Source organism: Festucalex cinctus, chromosome 8 (assembly GCF_051991245.1).
Source record: "Festucalex cinctus isolate MCC-2025b chromosome 8, RoL_Fcin_1.0, whole genome shotgun sequence".
NCBI lineage: Eukaryota > Metazoa > Chordata > Actinopteri > Syngnathiformes > Syngnathidae > Festucalex > Festucalex cinctus.
In genome coordinates, this window is record NC_135418.1 from 23,556,315 (window position 1) to 23,576,402 (window position 20,088).

At 41.0% G+C, this 20,088-nt stretch overlaps 1 protein-coding gene across 1 annotated transcript; it reads right to left on the bottom strand.

Moving 5' to 3' along the window:
• Positions 1–135: 135 nt before the first annotated feature.
• Positions 136–19,622, bottom strand: shmt2 (serine hydroxymethyltransferase 2 (mitochondrial)). The gene is made up of 12 exons (XM_077529988.1): positions 19,459–19,622; positions 11,793–11,984; positions 10,113–10,192; positions 9,319–9,519; positions 9,111–9,192; positions 7,049–7,171; positions 5,071–5,210; positions 4,818–4,980; positions 2,887–2,986; positions 1,849–2,004; positions 1,225–1,332; positions 136–1,108 (listed from the first exon to the last, which is right to left on the bottom strand). Exons 1-12 carry the CDS (start codon positions 19,489–19,491, stop codon positions 981–983), a joined length of 1,506 nt encoding a protein of 501 aa, XP_077386114.1. The 5' UTR covers positions 19,492–19,622; the 3' UTR covers positions 136–980.
• Between the last annotated feature and the right edge of the window lie 466 nt (positions 19,623–20,088).

A 20,088-nucleotide genomic window follows, 5' to 3' on the forward strand; every position in this document is an offset into this window, starting at 1 on the left:
GGGTAGAGTAGACTGGTAGAGAGGCTGCGCTTGATTTGGATAACTAATCAGGATTCAGGAAGCAGAAAACCGCGACCTGTTAATTTATTACCAAAAAAAACAAAAAAAACTTTATATCTGATAAAACAAGACGCATTCTTTTGAATTATTTTATTTAGACTCCATCAATGTTATATCAAACTCTGTTGGCAAGCAAGTCAGTTGAAACAGGAGAAATAAAATGCTGTATTTTGGCAAGGTGTACTTTCAAGAGAAGCTGTGCAAAGGAAGAAACAAGACAGACCTAAACTGATCACTGATGCAGTGATTATGGCGGTCTGTGAACCCAATATAGATTGAAAAGCAATATTTATTTGAAATATGTTAGTAGCTATGGGGGAGGACAAAACAAAAAACAGAAATTAAATTGTCATCGAGTATTATTTTGTGCTTGTCAATTTGTTTTTCCAAACATCCATTTTCAATAGCTCTTGTCCTCATTCGGGCCGTGGGCAGGAGACTATCCCTGCCGACTTTTGGCAAAAGAAATGGATTGCACTCCAAACCGGTTGCCAGTCAAATTGCAAGCCACATAGACAAACAACTGCACGCACATACGTTAACACGTAGGGACAATTTAAAGTTGTGTTTTTGGAATGTGGGAGTAGGCCGGAGAAAACCGAGGCAAAGTGAAAACTTATGAACTCCGCATAGGTTGATGCAAGTTAAATTCAATGACTCGATCAATGTTGGGAAACATCAGGATAAATGAGTGACACTGGTTAAGTTGCTTTATAAAATTAAGACTACAGAGTGTATCTTGATGAAAAGTGGCAACCGTAAGTAAAAGAACAATCTTTTCAATGTACAATAGAAAATAGGTTATTCTGTACTATAAAATCTGGCGATTTTTATTGTTAAACCTCAATACGAGGCCTGCTTTTTTTTTTTTTTTTTTTTTTTTTTTTTTTTTTTTTTTTAAAACAGGACTGGCAATCTTCCTAATGGTCGTGGAAGCCCGGCATGGGGAAAGGCCTGGCGAACGCTTCCACGCGGTGACGCAGCTCAGCGATACGGGCCACCGTCTTGGGGTCCTCCAGTAAGAAGTTCTTAAAGTCCTGGAGCTTTCCTGCGCAGCAACGGGAGAGAAGATGAAAAAGCCGGATCGATGCAGGGCGGCCACGTGATTGATCACTAATTCACAGTTTGTACTTGCATCGCCGCAATGCGTTTCGGAGCGCTCACCTGTCTTTTTCTTCACGTCCAAGGCGATCTGGAAGCCCTCGTCCATGAGCTCCACGACCCGCACAAAGTCGGCTTCTTTGAACTGTCTGGAGGTCAGAGCTGGGGCGCCTGCAACACACACCAGGTAAACACATCAAACTAAAGTAGCGCGGGTAACTTTTTGCTGACTGAAACTTGGCTGAGCAAGATGGAGTCCATTAAAAACAAAAATATGTATGTTACAGTGGCTACTAAAGTCCATTTCCCGGCTAAAATTAGATTTTCCCAATTGAGGGGCTAATAATGGTGTATTCTATTTTATTCTAGAGTCTCTTTGTCATGGTTGCATGGTCACTTAAGAGCAAATCAACATAATCATAAACGTCAACATGTGGAGGTAAAGCTCTAGCCTGGAGATTATGCTAAAAAATAAATAAATAAATAAAAATGAGGCGGTATAAATGTGGAGCTCGTGAACTTCCTGGAAGATGATTAATAAGCTAAACATATTTAATTAATCATGCACTGCTGAGCGCTGGTGGTGGCTGACTCACTTCCGTATGCGTGGCTGTATTTTTACATAAACAAACATAAAAGCATTCTGTGAAGAGGCAGTAAAGCGCAAGATGGTGCGTGTCCCTTTACCCAGCCTGAGGCCTCCAGGGGTCAGTGCGCTCTTGTCGCCGGGGCAGGTGTTCTTGTTGGCCGTGATGGAGACCAGCTCCAGCACCCTTTCGGCCCGGGCGCCGTCGATGCCCTTGGGCCGCAGATCCACCAGGACCAGGTGGTTGTCGGTGCCCCCTGAAACATTTCACCTGAGTTTTGATGTGGCCGAGATGTCTCAAAAACAAGAGAATTGACTTTTGAATGTGGTCTGATTTTCAATTTGAATTGTATTACTGTTAGTCCGTTGATTTGTTTGATCACGTGTATGCAGGATTCAGGGGGGGAAAAAAAAAAAAAAAAAAAAAAAAAAAAAAAAAAAAGATTTCCATGGAATTTTGTTGGGGCTGTCGGAAAAGTCGTGCACAGTCGAAGAAAAATGTGGATCCAAGCAATTATTTTCTCTTTTGACCTTTGTAAAATATTACAAGCTTCCAAGGCTTAATGCTTAAGATATTATATTGATTTTGACTATTCCATCATAAAATTGTGCATGTGGAGACTGTGGAAGCACTACAAAAGCTAGATCCCCATTTCTTGACTGACTACAATGACATTACTCCATATTGTCGCTGCTATGTGAAAAACACTTCTGTCCATTTTTGTCATTTTTATGTTTTTTAGGATGAAACAATCCAGACATCCCAAAATCGTAAACATATTAAAAGTGGAAAAAATGGACATAAGTATTTTCACATAGCAGCGACGATATGCACATGATGAACACGTGAATTATTGAATGACCTGCATCGTCATATTTAAATTAGTTTTAAAAATAAATATCTTTTGTACTAAGCAACTGACAGCTCCTTTTTCAGATTTCAGTGAACCTATTTAGCATTTTCACAGGGAAATTACATATTGCAGTGCCAAGAAGCTATGCTGAAGTGAGTTGAGGAATTTGCTTTGCACAAAAGTAGTGCTTTGGCACACATTGCATCTATAGGCAATTAAAAATGTATTTTGGCGGTGTTGTCAATTTAAGTTTTACTATTCGTGAAACAGGCCAAAATGGATTACCTGACACCAGGGTGTAACCTTTGCTGAGTAGCGCATTAGCCATGGCCTTGGAGTTCTTGATAACCTGGGCAATATACTCCTTAAACATGGGAGACTGAGCCTGAAATCACAGCAACATGCAGATTGTTGAGTAAGGATGTTTGCACAATTGTCGCTGTTATCAGTATAGACTAGGGGTGTCACGATTCGCCAACTCCACGATTCGATTTAAATTTCGATTTTGGGGTCACGATTCGATTTTTTTTTCGATTTTTTTTTTTTTTTTTTTTCCGCTCCCCCACTTTATAACACAGAGGCATATGCTTCTGTAGGCTAAGGCTAGTCTATGATCATTGGTTCTATTCATTGTACAGTAAATCTTATTTCAAAAGATGGGCTACATATAGGTGATGCAATTTCCATATTATTTTTGTGTAAATTTATGTAATATATGATAATTGACATTAGGCAGGAATGATCAAATTCAAAGAATTTATTTACAATATAAAGTTAACCGTCTTGTTCTTACTGAAGTGTAAAATAAAAAATAAAAAAACAAAAACAAAAAGTCACAGTGGGTGCCTGCCATCTATTGACTGTTTTTGGTTACAACAGTGTGCTGTGCGTTCCTCTTAAAATAATGTGCAACAACAACAAAAAATATATTGTATCCAAAGTCATGGAACAAATACAGCCTGAACAAACTATATCCCAACATTTACAGTTGCTGGGCATACTGTAGCGTGGTTCAAGTACACTAATTAAATGTTTGAATCCAGCGTTTTCCAAGGCTGCAGGTCTGCTGCTATAAATAGACCTATGGATCTGGCGTTTCGCGCGAGCTGAAGTGTGTGGAAGTTTCACTGTAAATGAGGATGAAATAGTTGGTTGGACCGTTGTTTTCCCACTTCTAGTTGAATTTGATAAATCTAAATCTTTGTGATGCCTGCGTAAATGTCCCGTCATGTTTGTCGTGTTTCCCGTTGTTACGGCTGGCGGCTCGGGCCCGCCGCCGGCTCCGCTCCCCTAGTATGTATGTGTGTGTTTGTGTCGGCTGGTGCCCGTATAATGGTACTTCAGTTTGAATGCGCCAGCGCGACACTCTGATTGGAGGACTGTGCCAGCGCGACACTCCGATTGGACGACTGTGCCAGCGCGACACTCCGATTGGACGACTGTGCCAGCGCGACGCTATTGTGTATCCGTGTATTATACCCCTATTGGTTATTGTTGTTTCTCCTCCGTTCTGTCAGTTCTGTCAAATGCGGTTATTATTTGTTCACCTTCCACTTTCACTCCCTTGTCAAACCCCTGCCTGAAATTTCAATTAAAACTACTCAGATGTTAAAGTCGACCCGTGTTTATCTACTCTATATTTTCTGTTATTGTGTTACTTCCCTTCCCCTTGACGAGCCGGGCGTAACACCGTGGCCGAGTACAGTACGCGCACATAGCATATCTTGCAACTGTGGTCTTTTTATCGACAACGTGAACGTTGTCGACATAACTCACCGGGAACGCAAAATGTTTCCAAACTGGTGACGAGAGAAGCGGGAGCGGCTTGAAGCACCATTGCTGTGTCTGTCCGCGCTTGCCATCATGACTGCAGGAGAAGTCAGCTAACAAGTGCCGTTAGCTAGTAGCTGAATGGCTGCGTCTCATTTGCTTTCCTGGGAGGTGGCGGCGGTGGCGGCGGGCGCGGGGGGGGGGGCATCGAATCGTGTGTCCTCTCTTCTATTTCGATGCTCGAAATCGTGACGTAATTTCGATCGATTTCGATAAAAAATCGAAATCGTGACACCCTTAGTATAGACACTTTATATATTTTAGTATTTATGTCCTAAATTGTGTTTTCGTGATGGGTTCAAGTAGCAGCGGCAGAATACATGCGCGTTTTAACAAACTTGGTAATTAAAGATGACGGCGATTCTGACTGAATTTGCTTCTTCTACCTGCCGGAGTGCCACGGCAACACCTGCGATGGCGTGGTTGTGAGGACCGCCCTGCAGCGAGGGGAAGACCGAGAAGTTGATCTTGTCCTCCAGGTCGTACAGGACTTCCTTGCCCTTCTTGTCCACGGACTGAACGCCCTTGCGGTAGAAGATGAGACCCGCTCTGAACAAAACAAAACAAGTAAGCAGCGATGCGATTGACGCGCATGTCGGCAACATGGACGTTTCTAGTTTAAGGTTGGTCGCGTGTTACCTGGCTCCTCGGAGGGACTTGTGTGTGGTGGTCGTGACCAGGTCGGCGTGTTCGAACGGAGACGGGATGGCCTTGGTTGCCACCAGGCCGCTGATATGAGCCATGTCGGCCAGCATGTAGGCCTTGATGTCTGTGCACAGCTGAGGAAGACACAAACTTTTTAAAACTTTAAAAAAAAAAAAAAAAAAAAAAAAAAGTAAAAATTTTTGTTGCATAATTGATGTCTGTGTGGATTTGGTGTAATCATCATATTGAAGAAACAGTCTTCTTGACCCCACCACTATATCTACATGTATTCTATTAAGCAGAAACCTGAAGTCACATCAGTAATTTGCGTAGTCGCCTTCTTTGTATTTAATAATCAACGAGTGAGAGGTATCCTTTTTAGTTTTTTTTTTTTTCTTCCCTTAAACTTTGGTAGAAGTGCAGTCCATTGCATTAGGGGTTAGCAGATCTACCTCATAGGTGAGAAGTTCCGGGTTCAAATCTCAGCTTAGGCTCTTCTGTGTGGAGTTTATATGCGCTCCCTGTGCTCTCATGGGTTTCCTCAGACTTCCTCTCCTCTCACATGCCAAAAACGTGTCTAAAAGCGCCCTGCAATTGACTGGCAACAAGTCCAAGGTGTATAGTGACATCTTGTAATCCTAATGAGAACAAACATTATAGAAGACGTGATAAAAGGACGACAAAAGTATCTCAAATGAGAGCTGGTGCATTTAGCATGTCAGCATTCTTCTGAGGAGCCACATGTAATGTATAATACGACACCATGGGACACATCTCCGCCTTCTCTTGCCAGTTACCAGAAAAAAAAAACATGCAAATGATTCGCTGGCGAGGGATCAGAGCCTTGCATCCTTTCAGCGCTCCAGTAAAAATGTGCATTATCATGAAAATCTTAACTGGATCACAACATGTTTTTTAGTGGGTTCTCTGGCGAGAGGGGGGGGGGGGGGGTGATCACTGCCTACGGGAGGATTGGGAGTAGTCGGTATTTTGGTGTTGCTCTAAAGGCTATGCAGGTAACGACACTGGAAATCTGTCGAGGAGTCTGCCGGTTTGTGCCATAAAACAGTGAACGGTTCCACAGAGACGCCGCTAGTTGTGGGGTGGAGAAATATGGCTCCACTTCAGGTGTAGTGGCAGAGTCGTTATGGATCTTAATAAAGACACACAGCGCCGTAATGGCGGGACACTCCGTCTGATGGCACCTTCCCAAAGTGAAGCCGTGCAACCAAGATGAATCGGCGAGCGAGTCTAACACAAAAAAAAAAGATAACAGGCTCTCTGGTGCACTTTGCGAGAGTGAAGTGTGGGTTTGAAGTTCCAGGGAGTGTCTGCCTTCGCTCTGGTTAAGTCGACGAGAGGAAGCTAAGTGGCGTTGGCAAGTTAGAGGAATCCTGCAGTATTGTCAAGTTACAGTGGAACCAAACAGAATCAGATGCTGGTCAACTTCCAGTTTATTTTACACATATAAAAAAGAAAAAAAACTATTTTGAATTTAAAATATTTAATAATAAAAAAAAAAAAAGATTCAGTTTCTGCCCCATGATTTAATGCTGCAATTGAATTCATTGTGCTGCTCCTTCTGGTGTGTCTGCATTGCCCACTATGGGGCAGCATAATAAAGTCATGCAGGGAATAAACAATTCAATTTGAAGCTTTTGGGGGGAACCTATGGAGCGTCATTCACTGAAAAACTTGTCTAATTCCTGCTTTTGTGTTCAGGCCAGAGCCATGTGTCATACAAAATATTCCCTTGACGCCATCGGACAGACGTCATCTTGGTGCCAATCACTTATGTTGAACCGAGGGGACGAGCTCCCTTTCTTCCTCTCAAATTGCCTGAAATAGTGTTTGTAAAGTAGGCCTATTCTTTTGAACTGTACTTGATTGGAGGTTATCTTTGACACAGGAGTTGTAAAAAGCAGGCTGAGACAGGGGTCGTGGGGGTCAAGGGCAGGTGAGGCTTGCGCACCTTCTTGATGCGAGCGTAGTCAATGAGGCGGGCGTAGGCGCTGGTGCCGGCGATGATGAGCCGGGGCCTGAACAGCTTGGCCGTCAGCTCCATCTGGTCGTAGTCGATGAGTCCTGTCGCAGGCTGAGTGGCGGGGAAGCGTTGAAGAGGAGCGGAGAAGAAGAAGACCAGGGGAGGGGTGGGATTTAGTATAGAAATTGGGAAGGAACCAGATTATATTACAAAGAGAGAGGAGAGGAAAAAAAATGTTAGAAAATCTGACGCTCCTTTGCAAACAACATCAAAGAGATTATTTTCATTCGACGCTGCTGCTACCTTAAAAGGAGGAAGGAATTTATTTAAAAAGAGATATCTCGACACGTCATATCAAAGAAGAGCAATTGAGGCGATACGGCCCCTAATGTAACCTTTCAGGGGCCCGCTCAACCGAAGCGAAACACATGGAAGGATGGTTTGGAGACAGCCTGTGCTCTTTTATCGAAATAAGTCAAATTAGAAGGAATGTGTAAAGCTCCCCCTCCTCTCAAGCTTGAGAAAAGAGAGATGAAACCGGCAAGGAAAAAGGGAGGAGGTGAGAGAAAATGTGAGACGGGTGAAAGGAGCAGGAAGGGAGCGCTTTATTTAGACAATCTGATCATCTCCCATCTGCAGAGCACATCTACGGCTGCCCGCTCGCTCTATCAAGCTGGCCGTCGTGAGGGCAGAACCAGCGGTGATGGCCGGCCTGTCGATTTCCCATTATCTTTCCCGCAGAGAGGTCCCGGCTGCCCATGCATCACAAAGGCCCGGGCAGGGTGACTCTCAGGGCCATCCATCAGGCAACTATCGCTAAGCGTGCCTTGATGGAAAAGAGACTCACCATGCAACATTGGTTAGCTTTTTGTTAAATTCCTGAGAATAACAATTAAGGTTTGCGACGTAACAATAATGGCAACATTGTGATATTAAAATTGCCACAATATCGTCATCGCCATCATGTCACAATATTAAAAGCATGTTTGTGCAGTTCGAGCACCATCTAGTGGCTAGTTTTTTTTAGTATATTTTGAATTTCACAAGGCATGTTTTGGCCCTTCTATGTTTAAAATCCACGCTAATGATCAGATGAAGGGGAACGTAATACGTTCGTGAACCAAGTCAATATGTGGAGGAACTCAATGTGTAGCAAGTAAGTGCCTCAATATTCAGTGTTATTAAAGATTGTAGGTTGTTTATATGCATTGCTGTTATGTACAAAAGTACAATATTGGGGGTGGGGGGTGGGTTTCTATAACACAATATTGTGACCTTTTACATACACACATATATATATATATATATATATATATATATATATATATATATATATATATATATACACACACACACATACATACACATATCACCAACCTCCCCACAATATCGTGAAAACAACTGCTGGGGGGGAAAAAAATAATAATCTGATTTGTAAATGTACTAAAATAAAGAATAAAATATCATATTTGTTTACTTGATTTAAACCACTATGGACTTCAAGCCATAAAAATGTATCATGCAGGGACCTTCATTTGAATATTTTTAGTTTTTTACAATTATTTTATTTTCAATTAAGTAATTGAGAGAAGTTGGATGGGCTCTTTTCTTCCCTCTTAATTGCCGAGGTATCAGATTGGCACTCAGTATATATCAAAATTAGGTAACTCTGATATTTGGGTGCAAGAAAATATGATAGGGACATCCCTAATAGTACTATTACTACTACTACCAACAATCATAACATTATTTTTAGGGACCCCTAAAGGGATATGTTTTCACCTGTAAACACACCTTGCAAAAATGTGTGCGAGTTTTCAGGCATTTTGTGGCAAACAAAAACGATGCTACATTTGTCGGAATAAGACGCATAAAAACACAGCAATTGCGTATGTAGCACATAAATGGGAGGTGAGGGAGGTGTCAGCCATTTCATGTTCCCTGAGGGCAGACTGTTGCACACTTGGAAAATATCAGTGAAACGACTGTTTATCATGACTTCAGGATCGTAAACAAGCGTGAAGTAGAGGGTAAAGGGGGCTCCACTTACATTGAGTTTGTAGGGCATGGACTCAAAATAGATGGAGGTGGCTGAGATCCTCTTCACATCTGACATGTAGCCATGGGTCAGACTGGGGGCAGGGGAGGGCAATAAAACACAACATGACTGAAAGAACTGCACTCAAACAGTTAAATCAAGAGTTTTTGTAGATAACGTATATCACGGCATGTAGAGATTAAGTAGAAAAACTACTGACTGTCCTCCGTCTGGAAGGTCCAGTCCCATGATGCGGTCGTGGGGGTTGAGCACGGCAGTGTAGACGGCAAAGTTGGCGGGGGAGCCCGAGTAAGGCTGGACATTGACGCCCCACTTGTCCGGGTCCAAGTCAAAGGCCTCCAGGGCTCGCTTTTGGCACAAGAGCTCAATTTGATCCACCACTTCTGCTCCGCCGTAGTATCTGTACACCAGAGAAACAGAACATTTTTAGTCAACATGAGCAATAATAATACACAGTGGGCATAAAAAGTCTACACACCCCTGTTCAAATGCCAGCTTTTGTATAAATGGATATAACTGTATGGGGCTATTCAAAAATGTGACCGGAGGCATTTTAAATGTGTGCTGATCCCCCATTTAACTTTGAATATGATTGGTTCATTCTGAACACTGCCACATCCCAATTACTTTATTTGTGTTGTTTTTAGTTCCTCATATTTTTTTTTTAATGTTTAAATTCAGTTTCACTCTAATGTGGAAAAAGTTTTTGAAATTATTTCTTTTGGTCACTTTTTTTTTTTTTTTTTTTTTAATATACATCACAAAAAACACTTACTTGAACAGGGGTGTGTGTGATCTTACAAACTTATTTGTGTCACAACAATTTAATCAACGACATTGTTCTTCTGTTTTATTCCATTAACAAAGGCAAAATGTGCAGGAATGGTAGGTTTCCCTTTGCTATTTGGGATGTGCGACCACATTTGCATCCCCATGTTTGCATGTCTATTAACACCACTAACAAGACAGTGTTTGCTAAACTGACACACTCACCTTCTCCCTGGGTAGCCTTCAGAGTATTTGTTGTTCAGACAGGAGCCCTGAGCCTCCAGAGCGGCTCGGCTGCAGAAATTCTGTGGTGAGAACACAAACAAAAAAGTGCCCCGAAGAATTGCACGAGTCAACACGAGAGATAAGGGCGGCAAATTAAAGTGTGTTAGGCAATAAGAGGTGAGACTAAGTCATCATCATTTTTGATAACGTATTGACTCCAGTGGACGGGAAAGTATTCTGTGAATGCATGTAATGTAAGCGTATAAGGTCCTGAATTAATTAAAAACATGGCCATATAATGGACCTTCTAAACATAAACACAAGATTTCAGGTTCATAAGAATATTTGGCCTTTTTCCATTACAAATAGTTTATACAGGCAAAACATGTTCTTGTATGTTATTAATATTTAAAGTGGCTAACTTATTATGAAACTTGATAGACTAAATGTTGCTTAAAACTGGAGACTGAATTGGACTGATGATGGACAAACGTATCGATAATGAAAATCATTGCCATTACTTTTAAATATTGATTTTTATCGATTATCGTTTTGCTGTTGCAGCCCTAATTGCGTTTAATGGCAGAATAAAATTTCATGTTTAACTTTGAAAACAATCACTGTGAAAAAAAAAAAAAAGTATTCTTAAAAAAAAGTGACACTAGTAAAGTGTATCTAATATTAATTAAAAAAATAATTGATTAATGGTTTGTTAATTATCCCAATGGTCAGTCAAGGACATAAAAGTACCTCTTATCACCTATGTATTCAGATGTATAAAAGCAATTTTTTGGCAGTATGCCTATATCTGATTTTATATGGTGGTGGTGGTGGGTGTACGCATTTGCAAGAGCTTGTATAACCTACAATTCAACAGCTCCATAAATCACAGCCACCAAAATTATCACTAAAATAAATGATCATTAAAAAAGATCCCTTTCTCAAACAGATTAAATTAAAAAAATAATCCTTGCAAAAGGGAGGATTTATTGCTGCGGTGAGTTTGATTGGAGTGTAGCATTTATTTATTAGTTTCTGTCATGCCTCACAAGTGCATCCACAGCCCAAAATTTTGTTTCAAGTGCCACAGACGGGATGCAAAAGTCGATATACAAATGAATTAATCAATGAAATGTTTATTTTCTTTTTTCAAGATATTAAGTATTGTATCTCTCCCTCTTCATGTGCATCATCATGTGAATCATGTGCACGTGTGTGGTTGCACTTGTGGGGAAAAATACAGCCGGGAGCCTGCCTGAGCCGCACTGAGCTCTCCTCAGGCCCGCGCTGCACGAGGCGTGGAAGAGGCAGAATAAAGATATCAACGTTATCTCGCACCAGAGCGGCGCGCGGCTTTGTGTGGAGGAGCGGCCGACACACTTCGCTGAACAGCTACTGTGGCGAGGAAGAAGCAGGCGGTGGAAAAGCTTGTCAAGGAAGATTTCACCTCTTCCGGCCTTCAAATGAAAACAGGACACTACCCAAAGCTGCTTTGGTGCGAGTCAAAGTGTTTTTCCACGATACAAGGAGGAGAAATTTGAATGATTAGGCATTGCTTAATAAAGATAAACTGACCTAGAAAACATCAGTTTATCAACAGTGGCGGTTCTTAGCAACCACCAATCAAAATCCAGCTTGAGAACTTTGATCTTCATTGATTTATTTTTATTTTTTTTTTACCTCTGATGCAATTAGCTCCAAGCCACGACACTGTCGGTCCTTCTCCTTTAACAGCAGGTCCCACATCTCCGGGTCGTCCTGAGCCAGACTTTCCTGGCCTGTCCACGACTGATCTTCGACCGCCGCACGGCTGGCAGCGTGGGACTGTTGCCCGCGTGCGCATATGCGAGCTGGGGCACGCTGGCATAATGGCTATGGGGATTGGAAAAAAATAAAAAATAAATAAATAAATAAAAAAAGATTAAAAAAAAAAGATTAAAAAAAGAATGCTTAAAAAATTGTTTGTTTGTTTTACATACAATATTAGAGACATTAAGACGATCTGGGAAAATATCTGGACAGAGAGGTTTCAACAAAATCACTAATTTAGTTACATGATGTTCACTCAATCAGTTATAATAGTCAAATACATTTCCTCTCCTTTCAGTTTTATTTGAAAATTTCTAATATGTAGCCTGATGGAATTGGACACTTGCATGTTTTCATGATATGAATTATCAGCATGGTTGTTCATTACGCCGCCATCAGCACTTTTACAAAGCAATTTTTACAGCCTCAGTGTACCAAAAGAGAGAATGGATTCAGCATTTCCGTCTTATCTAATCTGGACTAGGCCAGTTCCGCTACTGCGACGTTGGATCATTTGAGTCTGTGTACGCTATATATGTGGACAGAAGTATTGAGGCACACTTGCCTTAGCTGTGACTGAATGTGTTTTCCAATATAATGCTTCGAAACTTGTGTGAACACATCATTTTGTGTTCTAGAATGACCTAAAAAAAAGGCATAGTTGGACGAGTTTATTGTGGAAGACGTCGAGCCCAAATTTACCCCCATCAAAAACATGTCCGGTGTAGAGGTGCAACGATTAATCCACAACTAATCGATTATCAAATTAATCAATAATGGTTTTTGATCATCACAGAATCGTTCAGGTATATTTATTTATTTATTTTTTGTCTTTAATTTTAAATTACCCAAATGCTCATTTGAGCTCTTCAACAGTAATGAATTATTCTTCAATTTCTGTAGTCCTGCAAGAAAGCGGTCTTTGTTTTGAACAAAATAAAAATTTCTCTTACTGGAAAACAACGAACAATGATTACCTATTTTCCTCATGGTAAAGACAAAATCAGTAACTGAATCAATTATATTTGGAATCGGACTCATGGATTAATTCAAAAAATAATGGCCAGAAATACAGCAAACTATTCAAGTCAGTTGCTTTCAAGGCAACATCGTTGGAGAGAAATATGTGTCAGGTGTCTTAAACCGTATGAGGAATCAATTGCCTGTGCAGAGTGAAGAGAATACCTCATCACACACAGAAGAGGAGGCTGTATAAGCACAATGAAAAACATCTGAATGCTGATTGGGCTCACAAAAGATTGGTGGCCTTACGTCACTTAATCAGCAGTTGTCGACAGTTAAGTCAAAACCACCCTCGCCGCTGCAGGTCTGTAGTTATCGTCAACCGATTGTGTGCTGGGGTAGCGTCCCTTGAACAGCGTCATTAAAAAGCAATTAAAAAGATCGAGAGTTGGCTGGAAATGAACACAAAAGCACATCAGCAGGCTTAGTCAACGCAGCGCATGAAGATTTGGACGTCACAAACTGAAAGAAAGCAAAGCGTTGCCATGTTTCCTGACAAGATCCCTTTTCTGTACTGCCTATCATGTTCAGCACTAGAGCCTAATGCATCTATTAATATGATATGTGGCAGTGATTCCAACAAGGGTGCCATGACAGTTCATCCGACAGGAAATAATCTAATTTCACTTAATTTGTTTGGAAATTATTTATTAAATTAGATAATATATCTATTTGTAATTTTTCTATGCCAGCAACATATTTTGAGAGGCAGGACAATTAAATGGTCTTGATTTACAGGGCAGAAAGTACAATAAACCTGTGCATCCTATACTGTCCACCTGTTCATACAACTCCATAAAGGTTGGGAAAAGCTGATATAGGCTATGGCATTATCTTTCACAGTACAGTATCGATATACCAAGTTCAGACTGTCCAATGTCCAACTATGCGCATTTGATCAATTAATAAGAAATTAATATGAAAGCCAGATCTCATATTCAGCACTCAGCATCTAAATGACCAATGAAAACATTTTTATCATCTCACTCTGCTAGTCTAAATATTTAGAGGGGACAGAAATATGACTTAAAACTACTTTATGCCCACCAATTAAGTGTCTATTGTGAGCTACCGACAGTATTTTTCTGAAACTGCGCCTATGAAAAAGCCGTTTTGAATTTCACCAGATTATGATGTCACAGTAGGCCTAATTTACATACTACTGCAGTACCGCACCACCGCCTGTGATTTCAAGCAACAGTCGGACAAGAGCATCAGAACTCCGAAACACTTGGGTTATGAAAAGGGATCTGTTTTGAGTTGTTGCTTGTGGTTCGTTTTTATTAGATTTGTCAAATGATAATTTTTTTTTCAGATTAATCACATTTTAGAATTTTGATTAATCACAATTAACCGCTGAATTAAAAAGGTGCCCATAAATAATAGTGTGATTAATCTGTGTTAATACATGATTCATTTTTTTTGGATTAGTTAATGCTTTAACTTCCACACCACGAGTTTTTATGCAAGATATAACCAGCATTTTTTTATGCCACTAAGAAGTGAACAATTCTGTGATCAGATTATTCTCATGGGAGGAAACGGCGTTGTAAAAAGTTTTTGAAAGGACAACCCTCCCCCCTTTTCCTCCAACTTCATGGACACTGTGATGTACCACAGTTGTACTCTTTCTATTTTGACAGCGTGATAAAAGTTACTCAGGTGATCGCAACCCTTCACTGGACTGGTGGCCAGTCGGTCGCAGGGCAGTTGTGAATGGGGAATTGCTCCCATGCCACCTGCTTCAAAGTGAGCAATGTGAAGCGCTACGCTACCGATGACCCCGGCCCCGAAGAGATGTGAAAGAAAGCGCCTCATGATTCAACATCCATCCCGCCGCTAGCTGTGCTCCTGCAGGAGGCGGGAAGGACAATGGTGACACGCCAAGGGAGGCGGCTGGCATGTTAACGGCAGAGGCGCTCGACTCTCTGCCCTGGCCTTCTGTCACCTGTGGCAGTGAAGGCAGAAAAAGGGGAGACAATCCCTCACCCACTTTCCCCTGCAGGGTTCTGGAGGAAGAGGAGGACGCGCAGGGGGGAGTATAGGAGGCGACGAGGGCCCGGCTGCCTCTTGCTGAGAAATCACACGGGTCATTAAACCTTGACGGAAACTGTCCTTTGCTGTCTGAGGGAGGGCCACAGCAGTGGCACAGAAAGCCAGAAAAACTCTTGCCATGCCTCATCCCTGCTTTCCCTCCCTCCTCCTGTCACCTTACGCCGCTAAGCATCCGGTGCCAAGTAGCAGCAGCAGCGTCGCTTTTCTTTTGTTATTAGCTTTTCATCAAATTTGCCTCAGAGTGGAACGGGGCTGCTTTTAAACAAACACATGGGTCAGTTCCCTGAGGTCTATCCGCGCACTCTGCCGACTCATTTCCCCTTCCTGACGGTTAGTGGAGATTAATTAATAATCGTCGGCATAAAGTGATCTGAAGAGCACAGGAGCCGAGGCACGAGCACCAAATGTGTCACACACGCACTATTTTTAGGCAACGGATTACCTTGTCGGTCCAAGGTGAACTTGAAGAAAACTAATGAGAGGCTAGAAATTCAATGAATCTGATTTAGTGTCCCATCACTACTTTGCAGTTTCCACTCTTCTAAACACTTGTAAACACAAATAAATAAAATGAAAAAAATAAATAAATAAATGTAACTTTTAAAATGCAAATACCAAGTTGCTGATTATAGGCTGCAGTCATAAATTAAGGTGAGTGGATGCGCACTCAGTACATGAGGACAATGACAATGAAATGACAGTTTAATAACTATGTTCAAGTTTTTCTTTTTAATCTTAAAATGGCTTACCTTAACCACAAACTCATGTCGCAATGTAGCCAAAACCAGAAACCACACAAGTTGCCATGATTACTATTGCTTCTTCTTCGACATCTTCTGTCTTTTGCCGGTTGATAAACAACTTTTGATGCATCACTGGCACTGCCATTACACAGACCCACACTCCATTTCAGAAGGTGGTGTTAATCCACCAAAGATGTTTGTCAAGTGCCAACCGCCACATGACCACAACAAAAAAAGCGGCGACCGAACCGCGAAGTAGTGAGGGAACGCTGTAGCTCCTTTTCCAATGCGCTTTACCAACTCGGCTGAGCTCTTGCCTCAGTTTGGCAACAGGTCCGTGGAAGAGTGCAAAAGAAAATAATTCCAAATTGACACCATCACGCAGAACATCGGACACTTATAACCACAAAACAACGATGGTCTTCAGTATTTTCTTCTTGACAAGGTAAACCTTGCAGTGGAACACCATTATTTAAGGAATACAAGACTTATGAAAAATTACCCAGCTATTCTGTGAAATGGTTAATTTAAACTCTTCCCTGAAAAAATTGTCAATTCATGTTGAGCGATTATGATTTTGTAGTACTTTTTTTATGAAGATTTTTGTATTAAGTATAGTATTGGATTTTACGCTGAACAGAATTGGTGCAGTAATTGGGATAGAAGACGGCATTTTTTTGCCCATTACGTCAGCAAACTCCCATTTCAAGGAACGACGGCAGCTGTTATTTACGCACGGGATACGTCATCACGGTCACGTGACCAGTATATTGGCGTTCACCACGGTATGTTCTTATTTTTATACTTATCGGTTTAAAAGAAAATACAGGGAATAAGATGCCAGAGATATTTGCACTTTTATTCGATGCACAATGCCTAATCCAATACTGGAAAATTTGTAAGTCTTGTATCGCTTTAATTACAACCAAGAAGATTCAAATGTGTTGATGTTTTATGTTTACCAGGGATAATGCCAGAACATCACGCCAGTGGTGTTCCACTTAAATACATTATGAAAATGCAGCTATCACCATTCCACAAACACACCTCATGGTTTATCGTCCTGGAACTGTACTGCTCAGTACGAATGTGACTTAAGGCAGTTTACCTTCCCCGTCACAAATAAAGGTGTTGGGAAAGAAACGTTAAAATAGTTCCATTCATCCTTCCTCTGTATTATTGTTGCCAATTTCCTGAGGCGACTCTTGAGGCGAGTCAATTTTACAGATGACTGCCGTCCAACAATGGTCATACCAAACAATCAGCCAGGTAAGACAAGAAAAAAAAAAAAAGAGAGGGGATTATAAAGAAGGAAAGTAAGATACGTTAGATAGTAGCAAGAGTAGAAGCATCCGTCAGTCTGACACAGTTTCTTTTGCTCTGTCAGCGGCTAATAGGAAGGCTGTCCGTTACAAATTGCCCCGTGATTCAGTCTGGATGACACTCGACTGAGGAAATCGGAAGGAGCCTGAAGAGGCGTTCAGTGATGGGAGGCAAAGCCCACAGCGGCTTCACTCGATCCGGGTCGGAGGTTTGTCAGAGTGACAATCAAGGCTTTAAAGACGCCAGTGAAGCCGATCGTCAAGTCACTCAGCTGTCCGCTGCCATGGCATGAGTCTACACTCCACTGGGCACCGTTTAAATCCGTGTACTGTTTAATGTGGCTTTTCCCCAGCCTGAAAACATTTTTTAAACTAGCTGAGTGAGTGTCACTGTTGCATTGTGATAGGTAGAATAGAACATCATGTGCATTAATCCAATAGAAAAACGAGCAAAGTTGCATGAATCAGTTCACCTCTGCAACCATTTTATTGTGTTTACATTACGAATGGGCACATTAGACTGAGAATGTGTATCCCAGGGTGAGCGTAGTTGAGAGACCCTGTTCTAGATTATGCTTCAAGTGACCTGGATTCTTTGGAATATTGACAAAGACTGTGTTTCCTCACAGTTGCCCAATAATATCAGGGATATCAATCATTTTATTGTTAAGAAAAACAAAACAATAATGGCAAAGGCAATACTTTTCGTCAATATCTCCATGTCATTTTCAACCAAAAAATATACACTCAGAGAAAAAAACAAAAAAAACAATCCACATTAACTCGGAAGATTTAATTTTTTAGGCTTGTCATAATCACAATCTACAAAGCTGAAGGTCACTTATTTTTATTTTGAGTTTCCCCTTCAGAATTCTGAATGGGTCTACTCCAAAACTGCTCAACTCTTCTCACGTGCATATTGTGAGAACAACGCATGACTTTGCCAAAAGAGACCTTTTAAAAGTTAAGCCTGTGACACTCGCTTAACCAATTATCAGGCAAACCAATTAGAAACAGATGCAAGCATGTGAATCAAAGCAACGGAAAAGTTATGACTTACAAGAATGTCTCTGAATTATTGGCTCGTGACACTTTAGAACCGTGGGTCACTCATTATTCGAAATTAAAGCCTTAAATCAGATTTCTGACAGCATGACCAAGAGTTGGTCATAGCAGTATATGTTGATATATTCATTAATTACTGTTGCAGATGTCAACTCAATGATGACATTTTGCATCTCTTAGAATTCAAAAATGATTTCGAAGGAACTGCAAATTCTAAGTGTTAAGAAGGCAGTTCGCTAATTAAGAAACCACAGCAACCAAAGTGCAAAATCCTGCCAACAAACTGTTTAACAGTGAAATGAAAGCGTTGCTAAAATGTAGGAGTCGTTTGTGTGGACACATTCTTTCTCTCTTTGCCAGTTAGGAAACTCACACTGTTGCCGATCATAAAGAAGGAGTAATTGGTTGTTTTAAGTGTTTCTATACGTGTCTCACAAATCATTCGCCACTATGAGAAGGACAACAGCAATCTGGTGGTTAACAGATGAATGGTCAGTTGCGAATTCTTCTCATCGTTATGTGCGGTTTGCCATTTAGTCATCTTCTCGAGTACACCATACACAAAAAGAGCCATATGCACACACTTGCTGATTTTCTCATCGTGAGTGGATCCATTTGCATTTTAAAAAAAAATAGTTGTGTTTGCACCCCTTTTCAGGTTTGTGTCCTCCAATCACCCCTGGTATGTATTTTCTCTGACACACACAACAACCTTATCTAACTTACCTAAGTATCAATTCCTTTAGTTAATATTTAGTGAGTTCCCTTGGGCGTTTTTCATGCTGTATTTGCACTTTGGAACCTTTATTGAGGCTGAAGACCAAACATTGATAAACCCTTGTATGGTAGTTGACCTGTTGTGGTTTAAAAAAATAAAATAAAAAAATGCCTAGGAGGTAAGTACAGTATTGTCTTCATGAAGGTACTTCTTTTTTTTTTTCAGATTCAAAACTCAAAAAATATTATAAGGTGAAGAACTCTAGACTAGTTGCAGTGAGTGCAACTCATGATGAAACTGAGTGGTGGCTGTTGCATCATTACTGCAGCCACTGCACTGACACAGTGAACACAAGCTGGCTAGCTTGGCGCTCCCAATGAGCCCTAGTCACAAATGTACAGCTAAAACAAAACCCACTACACATTTAAATAAATGCGTGCAATGTGAAATATTCTGACATAAAAAAAAAAAAGAAGAAGCAGGTGGTTAAGAATCACCTCGTTATAAGACCAGAGAACACCTTGTGTTTTAGCTAGCGAGCGATGTGACGATAAAGTCCAATTTCGTACAAACAAAATGAATTTAAAACGCTTTCCTATTGAACCACTCACCCGGGCCAGTTGTCTCACAGCGAAGGACAGCATGTTTCCAGTTTTCCAGGCCGGTTCGGGGAAGAAGCAGCTCAGCCTGCAGCCACACCGGTGCCACACACACTCGGAGAGAGGGCTGGGCAAGTTGTTGGCAACGGATGGTGACGCGAAAACGTGCCCTTGAAAGGCATGACGGGAAATGGAGTCCGCCGAGAGAAATTACACAACCGAGCCAGACGGGCGGCCAAGGTAACTTCCAGCTTGACTTCGTCTTCCTTCCACCAACAATATCCCCACACACTTTGCTAGATTATAGATCTTTTTCTTCTTCTTTGAAATGGTGTCATTTTGACCCTAAAATTGATAGTACAAGTACGTTTTTCATCTACCAACACATTTGGGGCCAGAAAATTTGGTGACGTCCTTTATTTTATTTTATTTTGTTTTATTAAATGTTATAACTTGATTATTTCGGTCCACCCTTCAGCCCATTTATCAGGAATATAGTGAAAATGAGTGAAAATGTGAATATTAACTTTCCAAGGCCATTGTCAGTATCTGCTCCTATTTTTTTATTTTTTTTACATGTATCCCTGAAATTTTACGTGAGAGGCCACTGTGCTCCAAGTAAATAGATAAATAAATAGATAA